The sequence below is a fragment of the Perna viridis genome, chromosome 5, assembly GCF_037379345.1.
Source record: "Perna viridis isolate PV_CMFRI_1.1 ecotype Kerala chromosome 5, ASM3737934v1, whole genome shotgun sequence".
NCBI classification, from domain to species: Eukaryota; Metazoa; Mollusca; class Bivalvia; order Mytilida; family Mytilidae; genus Perna; species Perna viridis.
Window position 1 is genome coordinate 39735960 of NC_142449.1, and position 10628 is coordinate 39746587.

General features: G+C 31.0%; 1 protein-coding gene across 1 annotated transcript; it reads left to right on the forward strand.

The window, feature by feature from the left end:
• The first annotated feature begins 1776 nt into the window (after positions 1-1776).
• Positions 1777-4253, forward strand: LOC148617457 (GTP-binding protein REM 1-like). The gene is made up of 4 exons (XM_088581631.1): positions 1777-2660; positions 2827-2909; positions 3179-3356; positions 3654-4253. Exons 1-4 carry the CDS (start codon positions 2108-2110, stop codon positions 3920-3922), a joined length of 1083 nt encoding a protein of 360 aa, XP_088437757.1. The 5' UTR covers positions 1777-2107; the 3' UTR covers positions 3923-4253.
• Positions 4254-10628: the final 6375 nt, after the last annotated feature.

A 10628-nucleotide genomic window follows, 5' to 3' on the forward strand; every position in this document is an offset into this window, starting at 1 on the left:
TTCGTCGATCTTTATACAATAAAACGCATTTAAGCAAACGGTCTTTTTAGTTGCATGTTATTTGAAAGTACCGAATTATAGATATTCAAAAAGTGCAAATATCCTTTAAATCTCTTTAAGGAGCGTCTATAAGTGTGACCTTATGAATAAGATCACATTTCAGTAAGGTGTATATAAGTGTTAAGTTTTGTCTACAGAAACAATTTTTTCCAAAATGTCTCGTTAAATTATATGATCTTTATTTTATCTTGAGCCCTCAACTTGATATATTTATTCCATTTCCCACTTTCCGGTGGACTTGATTGTGAAACTTGAATGTACTGGTTTGTTATTTTTGGCCAAAAATATATTCTTAATAGGCAAAAACTTTTATGTACAGTTTATTATGTACACTTCAAGTAAATAATTCGTGCTTTTTTAAGGTTCGACAGGAATATTTAAAAACACCTAATAAAATAACCAGCAAACATTGATTAGTAACTCTTTCGATCCTATTCATCTGTGGGTGTTTCTACAGAAGCAGAGGACGCTTATCCTTCCGATGCAAATGTTTTATGATCCTTGCTTAAGTGGAATCCGTGTTGCTTATTTACTTTTGTTTCTATGTAGGTTTAAAATTTTCATTCTATGTTCTTTGATGTGTGTATTTATCTTCTGTGTTCCTTGAATATTTTCGTTTTGGTAACTTCGAAATCTAGTGCCGTTGATCCTGTAACGCAACTCGCAATTTCAAAATATTTCAAATAGTAATCTTGATATGCATTGATGAGAATATTTTGTGTAAACTGTATTGCACACTCTGTTTTTTTGAAGAATCAATTACGGATTAGGCAATTTTGAATTGTCCAAACCAACGAATTCTAATACTTAGTTAAATGATAAAATTAAATTGTGTTTATATTTCATTTCACTTAATAAAAGTGCATTTGTGTAAGTAAATCAAATGGCGCATACCAGCTATTTCATCGCATACTCAGAATGTCACTTTACAATCACAAACAAAGCAGCATATAGTAATGGATCCGTAGTAACGACAGAGGAAATGTTTGTAAACAAACAAAAAAGATAATATTTTTTTAATGATGGCAATGACATATCATACTAATTCTTATGTCTATAATTGAAACAAACAACACTATCTTCATCTGACTTAATCTGATTTGTAAGTATCTTACAAACGTTTAAACATTTATGACCTATTAAATAAACAACAACAACAAAAATAACTCGTTATTTACATGGACTGTTTATCTATAAATATTTCAGGAAATAGAATCTATGAAACTATCCGTCATAAATAGACGTGTTGTATATCTATGCATTCATGATGATGACCATAATTGTGCATACAAAGAAAAACTAAATAACAACGTATTCTTACATGGAAAACAAGAATGCATTTTAAGAAAATACAACTTTGTTGTCAATATTAATGAAATGCATCACAAATATTATTTATAAAGAATATTCGATATGAAATGGAATAGTCAGACAGTGGCAATAAAATTAATGTAAACTGAGTGTTCTAATCAGTTGATTTTTCGTGGAAAAAATCATGATAGGATGACGTAATAAAACACAGACCTATACATACTTTCCTTTTGAAAATGTTAATTAAATGACGTCTTATTACGTACTTTTCAACAAAATTCTATTTCTAACGTCAAAAAAAAACAAAAAAACAAAAAACCAAAAAAACCGACAAAAAAATAAACAAACAAAACAAAACAAAAGCGTATGAATAAAGAAAAAATTGAAATCAAAATTCAATTTTTTTTTTAGATATAACCGTTTATTGACATTGTCTATCCATATAAACTCAGCGAAAGCTTCACTGTGACAATCCGATAACAGAGTGAGACACAGTCAATATTTGACGTCATACTCAATAACTTGATTGTCCAATAAAACATTATCATGAAAAAGTCAAAGATCTCTGAAGCACGTGGTCTCAAAAACGACTGTGATATAAATTCGATGTTGTATCGGAAATTCCATATTCTTAATTCCAAGTCAATAACTAAGACTTCTTGTTTGCTAATTTGAAAACTTCAATAACTGGAGTTGTATACTGCAGCTTGATAGTTAAAACATTGTTCTTTATATTATGACAAAACACAGAGGGAATTTACGATTAAAAGAACAAAATACAGTTAACATGGATAATATTAAAGCATTTTCTAATATCAGCATTCCTGCTATAGAATTGCAAGTGCATTCCGCTCCAAACTCAAGAAATTCATCGATGAAGAAAAGGAGACGGTACACAAACGAAATCTCTTATAGCGACTTTTTGAGGAGAAATAGCTTTCCTAAACCAGTGAAGAAACTGTCAAGAGCTTCTAGTGAAATTATTGTCAGTAGACTGAATCAGCAATCATCGAGAATCAGATCTTTTAAATTGTCTCCAGATGGAATATTAACAGACTGTAAATTAAATGTAAATGCAACGAATATCCGCCGAAAAAGTAGTGGCTCTTCTGTAGCCTCTAGTTATAGATCAAGACTATATAGTACAACATCTGAAGAAAGTACAAATAGTTGCTCATCGTGTTCGTCGGGATATTATAGAATTTCTATCATTGGTGCAAGTGGAGTTGGCAAAACATCATTACAGAATAGATTTATGAGATCAGAATATATGTCATCTCAAGAAGTTGGTAAGTTTAATAAAATTAGAATATGCGACAAACATACAAAGAATTCAATACTTTGAAAATGCACACTAGAACAACATCATGTGAAAGAATAAAGTATTGAAATAATAAAGATGAATTGAACCTTTGTGTAAATAAAGATTTATTTTTACATAAAACGTTTTTGCAGATGACTGTGATGATAACAAATTAACAGTTGTTGTGGACAACGAAGAATCTACCATCGAATTCATTGACTTCTCAAATGAGGAGGTAGGCATCTTTCAAAATTAAATATAAAAAAAATGTAAAAATAATAAGTCCATTAATTTCGTAGTTTATAATTTATGTTTTTATTTCAATACATTTAACTGTATGATGGGCAAAAGTCATTAGACTATAAATTGCTTTTCAACAAGATATGTCTGTTCTATTATATTTGAATATTAGAAATGTATCGGTCATTCTAAAGGTAGTTAAATCACTTATGTTGTTAAAGTCAAACGTATCATATGTCACATTTGTTCTTTTGTTCATTTCAGGAAAACACTCGATGTACAGATGCTTATGTAGTGACTTTCTCTGTACATGATCATGCTTCTTACCAAATTGCCCTAGGATATCTGCAATACCTACGTCAGGAGCTGGACAGTGATCGACCAATTATTTTGGTGGCAAACAAAGTTGATCTAGTCAGGAAAAGGCAAATATCAAAAAATGGTACGTGTCAATCTTACCCACAGTGTTTATTAATACCAGATAAATATGAATTGAACACATATTTTAAGAACAGTGAGACTTTCGTGCTAAATTTTCGGAAAATAATTCCAGATACCTTTTTACAACGTAGTTATTATTTGAACATATCAAATCAATAGTTAAAGCAGAGCCAAATGCAGAAAGTTAAAAATAACACATTCACATATATCTTGGTTTAATAACACTTTGTTGTAATTGCTTTATTTACTCGCATATTTAACATAGTTTAACGTATTTCCTTTATTTTGTTATTTATAGAAGCCAGACAAACAGCCATTGAATACGAATGCAAATACGTTGAGACCTCTGCTGTACTTAATCATAAAGTTGATGAACTTTTAGTTGGACTTTTGAAGCAAATCAAACTTAAACTAACACCACATACCATCGACAAGGTAGCTTTGCGGAAAAATGGCTCATTGGAAAAGCCGTCAGTTTGTAAAGGACCTAAGAAACTACTAAATAAATTATTTCGAAGGAATACAAAAGCAACAACATTACCATGTGACAATTTGTTTTGTCTGTAGCCTTCAAATTGCAATATGAATAATCAAAGATAATGTGCAGCACAGCACGTGTGTAATAAAGTAACAATTATTTAACTGAAGTAGTAAAGGATGTTTCAAATTTTAACAAATCCTGATATTTTGTACTGTTTTTATTGAGATTAATTATATCGAGAAATTGCATATCAAAGTTTGCAAGAGTATAAATTTGGTACTTTTGTATTTTATGAAAAAAGTAATAAACACTGATGTTTTTTCAATAGCAATAAACGTAAACATATGCTTTAAAGCATTGACTATGTGCCTTGTACTGTAAATTTTGTTTATAATTTAAAATAATAATTCCATGTTATTACTGTGTTGTTCAATTTTTAGTTGTCATTTGAATAGTTCATTTAACATCTGGTTATTTGTATCAATTTAGTTCGTGTGTCAGTAAAATAAACTTGTTATATTTTCATACTATACAAACAAATACTAAATTGATATTTGTTATATTGTTACTTGTTATATCAATGAAAGACGTTTGCTAATAAATTATAAATTTTTAAAAAATTAATCCTTTCGGCAACCACTGTTCTTTTATTCTGTCAAACGGTCTCGATAAGCGAATCATATTTTAAAGAAGACAAATTTCCTAAATCTAAACAAATGGTAACTTCATTAAGTTCGAGGCATTCAGAACATAGGTTTTCCTTACTATTCCCGAATATATGGTCAATAGGCGTTTTTTTATACCGAAAAAGAGAATAGAAACAAATTTATATCAAAGACTGTCAGAGACAACATACTAAATCGCAGGAAATTTGGAACTTCATATAACTAATAATCAAATATACAAGTACCATTTTTTTTTTACCTTGAGGAGACAACAGACACGCAAATCGACGTACCGACCTTAGTGTTCACAAAACCTCAAATCCCCCATCATAAGCAATAAATATTTTATCGTCCGTTTTATTTCTCCATTAGTTTTCCCAACTACTTTTGTCTTATAGATATTTAAGTTGATAGACTTTAGAGAATTGGCTGAATTTCATGTATTTTAACAGCATTTGGCTAATAGAGCGTCTGTCATAATTTTTTTAGAATGTTGGTTTGACATTTAAAATGCATTGATTTGCTGATTCGATAAGTGTGTTCCATTACTGCCGGTTCGTTAAAATCGATCCAGTCGACCAAGTTGTATGTCATACACTTAAGTGTAAATGAGTTTTGACCACACAACTGTAAGTCCATTTTTGTAAGAAGCCTATTTGACTGAATTATTTTGTAGAGCGAGTAAATATATAGACATAACTTGTTCAAGGTATAAACTTCAAAGTAAATTTGGAAGGTCCATCAGCTGAATTCAAGAAACCAAAATATAAGATAACCGTCAACTACAAAAAGCGTCGGATCGTAAATGGTGTACCACAATATTAAGGCATTTAACTAGAGATTAATTTTCAGTTTTTATTTTCATACAATACTCAGTACATCAATTCGCATCTCGCTTTTTCTTCAGTATCAAACCACCAGAATTTGATCAGCTGTACAAAATGTTTAAAATGACCTAAAATATTTAAGAAAAAAAATTATCAATACTACTACTACATGAAACTTATAGCACTTCAATATTTCATTTCCCGCTTATCCAATTTTGAAAATTTTTATGATACAAGTTAGTTGACATAAAGGCCTTGCCATTATAATCTCTGAACTGTTTACAGAAATAAAGAGATTTAACTCTGTATCAAACTAACACAATATGTACATACATAAATACCAATCAACATAAATATTGTGGATATCGACATAGTCTGCATTTTTAAAGGATGAACCTCTCACCAGCAGCATTTAAACGTACGAAGCTCAAGATAAGAAAAATAAAGCATACACAAGATTTTCTCAAAACAAAAAAATATCGAAAAAGGAAGCAAAATTTATTACCAATAGGTTATATCAAAGTATTTCAAGGAAAAGACAATGTCTAATACAAGGAATGAACCTTCGTGTTTGGAGAGTCAGCAGTGGCATCGACTTCATCGATTTGTGAAATTCAGTATCTTTAAGGTGCTTCTTCTCCTTTGCTTTATGAAAACATATAATAATAACGATAAAGAATGTAAAAAACTACTTAAAATTGTCCATTTACTATTGCAAATTGTGGGTGAATAGAATACAATATCTTTGTTATTCACCACACATAAAAATAAATTAAAAATTCCTCAAACACCTCAGTGGACCTGAAAATATTGTTTATCCATAAAAATTCAATAAATAATATGTCTGAATTTATAAACTACTCCTTCCAGAAACTGAACATAATAAATAACCGCCAAAACGTGCATGTCTATTGAATTTCTCACAGTTGAAATCAACGTCTAACAATAATTAAACTAAAATTACCCACGTGAACCCAACTAAAAGCAATATCTATGGGAAATTGATTGATTTTACTTCATTCTTTCTATATAAAATGTTTCGTTAAGGACCTTGTGACGTGTGACCCGCTATGACGTCATACCATTAAGCATTGATTGCATTTAACTGGTCGTTCTAATGGTAATTCTGGAGAATTATTAATGCTGAAAATAATTCAATAAAAGAGTTCTGTCTGTTTGATGTTATATTACTCCGGTCAAAGTACTCCATTTGGTTATTCCTAATCAATAACTGAAGCTTAATATAGAATATTCCTCATCGTTTCCAGATAATTAGATTTTTCAGAGGAGTCATCCTGACAAATAAGGAAACGTAAATAAGGCACTGAAGTAACGAAATGCTGACAAATAATACCCGGAAATAACTATAGTGTGTTTTGTCACAAGAAATCGAAATGGACTTTGCAACGAATTAATTGAAAAAATATCTAAAACACTTAGCATTTTTATACAAAAAAAATATGCTAGCGAAGCAACGCGAATGTTTCGAATCCATTAAAATATGAATATGTTCAACACTAAAAAAAGAAACGAACCTAATACATTGGTAAACAGTTCGACAAACATGTGAACATTTCAAATAAATCATTTCACATTTGTCTTTTTTTGTATCTCATTACCATTCACCCATTCACAATAACCGCATGATTTTCCTATCAATGCCTGGTCTATGATAAAAACAAGAAATTGTAAATTCTTAAGCATAGGACAAGAACTAGACCAAGAAAACACACCAAACATGATAATAACACAAGTTATTGAAAGAATATATACAGAAACTTAAAAAAATAAATGAGCAACCGGCACTATATTAAAACCTAGAATTATGGACCAGGTGCAATGATGGGGTTAATAACACTTAACATATTATTACAACATTAATACAATTTTGTAGAAAAGAAATGATGTCAATTTTTCTATAAAGATGATTTATAGTTTAATTTACCATAATAATTGGAAACACCCTACATTATTTACATCAATATTATTAAAGAACTTTACCTTTACATCTAAAAGGTCAAAGGCCGTAAGAGAAAATGTCACTTACGATAAAAAGGAAATAAATTCGGTGTTATAAGCCATTTTCACCTATGAAATGAAAATTACCACTAACAATGACATGTATGAGTTGTGTTCAGAAAGTTGTAGCTACAATTCATCGTATTTCATTCATTGTTGATAGAACTTGAGATAAAGGATACTACAGACACTGTGAAGTCAGCCTCGTATCATGACATACACTTAGAAATAGATGGTAAAGGAAAACTATTGACCAAACTTTACGACAAACATGATGACTTTTTATTCAGAATTGTCAACTTTATCCTTTCATCTGTGGCAACATCCCTTCGGCACCTGCGTATGGAGTGTTCATATCACAACTCATACGTTATGCCAGAGCTTGCCGAAACTATGCAGACTTTTTGTATCGCTCTAGAACTCTAACAAATAGGCTTCTGGAACAGGGTTATGTTGCTACAAGATTGAAGTCATCACTACAGAAGTTTTATGGTCGTCATCATGAACTTGTGGATTGTTATGGTGTATCCATCAGCACCATGAAAACTGATTTATTCAACGGGTCCTAATTTTCCTTTCGTCGTTTGTCTACCCCAGACTTGACTTTTTATGATCAACTCGGCGGGTGTTTCTTTGTTGTGTATGTCTGTTTTCCATGTCTGGTCTTTGTCCCTGGATTACATTATTTTGATTACCGCTATAACCTTGGTTCCCGTGATTACTCTTATTCTACCTGATTTACTGGTGTAATGGTTAACCATGGTCCGCCTTGTGTCCACTCCCAATTTCACAAGTTGAAAAATCAAGGACCTGAGTTGTCAATTTATCTAGAATAATAATGGCAATATAATTTCTGGTTTCATGCTCTGTCGAAGTTAAACTATGGTATTTAAAAACGAAATTCCTCTTATTTCTGGTTGACTACGAATCACTCCGCGTTTCATAACTAATTGTAAATGATGTAATACTGAATGTGAAAATCTTCTGCAAGGGTCTTCCCGGTACAATTTAATAATTCATCTACTTATATGAAAATGGAACAGCAAAAATGCGCAGGAAATAATGATAATTAAAAAAATATATATTATTTTGATTTATGCTTGATTTTTAGTTTCTTTTTAAAGTTAACCATTTTGGCAAACGACAAAAGGCACATACAACCCAAACAAAAAAATATCGGAAAACATACCGATCTAAAAGAACTGGACAATTCAGAGACATCTAAATCCATGTACATGGCAAAAAAAACCCTTTAAACAGGAAAACAATGAAATCAAAGCAAGTTAACAAACATACATGATTAATCATAATGAAATCACAATTGCAGACATATCTGTTTTATTATTTTTTTCCATTTTCTACGGCAGTTGAACTTTTGTTTTATCACTCAGTATTTCGCACATACTTATTTAAAGCATCTTCACGAGTTCATTTTGATAGTTATTAATCCGCTTGTTGGAAGTCTTGTGGGTGTAATTCAATAATGGAACGACTTTAACTGTAATGCGAGATACTCAGGTCAGTAACCTCTGATTTTGATTATGGTTGAAACATATAAAGCCCAGATGAGATAAATACAAAAGATTTATTGAACATTAAATCGGGTATAAATGATGCAAACTGTAGGTTTATATAATGATACAGTTATTGAATTGGACACGAAGGCTAAATTTACTAACTCATTTAATTATTTAGAATATTTCATTGTAATACAGATGTACAATATAAATGTTTTGATCTTAGTTAAAATGATTGACCTTTGCTCTTGAGGGCTTGAATTCATTTTGGCCAAAAAATGCAAGAACTCACGAACTAACACAATTTTGGAAAATCCCATAATTTATTCAACACATATAGAAGTAGTTAAATACTGTTAGAGCCATCATCAAATGAAACAACACTTCAAATATGATAACATTTTGATAGCAAAAGTTCGGAAATCCGAACTAAAATAAAATTTAACTTCACTGCATAAAGTACATATTCTTTTCTGTGCAAGAATACAATCATAGAGGTAAAATAAATATTGACAATGGGATTTCCATTCTAGATAAAGACAATATGATTCTATTTGAAATTCAATAAAATGTTTATTCACGAGAACAAAGTATGGTTAACCGGTGTGATAACTAATAACAGACTTTTGTTTGATAAGCGTTGAAATCAATGAAACTTGAATATGACTACGTCATGAATATCTAAAAACGTCAGCGCAAGTATAACGTAACAGTTTACCAATATTGGTAAAATAAAATCTAGACCAAATCCAGGGTCCTTTTTGAAAAAAAAAATAAATAAAAAAAAATCAAATACGATAGTCATAGCTCTTTTGCTTCAGCATAATGTTTGTTCCTACCGGCGGCGGTATAGTTAAGGTACAAAATGCTTATAGTGATTCATATTTGTTTTTCTTATTTTGGTGCTTATCCTGCTAACAAATAGGAAGACACTAATATATAGTCTCTAAAAGTTTCATTTTTTAGATGGTGTCCTTCAGTTTTTCTCCCACCAGCATTTGATATACAAATCCTGCTTAAGTCTTGAAATCAGATGCGATACTATTGTAAAGAGAGGATTTATTTTTAAAATTTATATCTAAAAAAAGTAGTCAAGGGAACCAAGATTATAGCGGTAATCAAAAGAATGTAATACAGGGACAAAGACCAGACATGGAAAACAGACATACACAACAAAGAACATGAAGTAACTAAAAACATACATACAAAGTAACAAAAGTAAATGAGCAACTCGGACACCACTAAAAACTGGGAGCATGGACCAGGTGCACTGGTAGGGTAAGCGTCCTCTGCTTTTCTAGAAACACCCGCCGAGTTGATCATAAAAGTCAAGTCCAGGGTAGACAAACGACGATAGGAAAACTATGACCCGTTGAATAAATCAGTTTTCATGGTGCTGATGGACACACCATAACGATCCAAGAGTTCATGATGACGACCATAAAACTTCTGTAGTGATGACTTCAATCTTGTAGCAACATAACCCTGTTCCAGAAGCCTATTTGTTAGAGTTCTAGCGCGATACAAAAAATCTGCGTAGTTTTTTCTACCCAAACTATTATTTCATATGCATGTCCTGCTCATACACGTAGGTGTGAAAGTAGAGGGCTCTTGTGCACAGAAGAAAATTTATATAATAGTATTATTGGTCTTTCTTTCCAGGATCATTTCATATGTGTGTCCTGCTCATGCATGCAAATTTGAAATTAATGGTTTGTACGAATTAAAAATTTTAAGATGTTTTTTTGAGTTGCTTACTTTTTA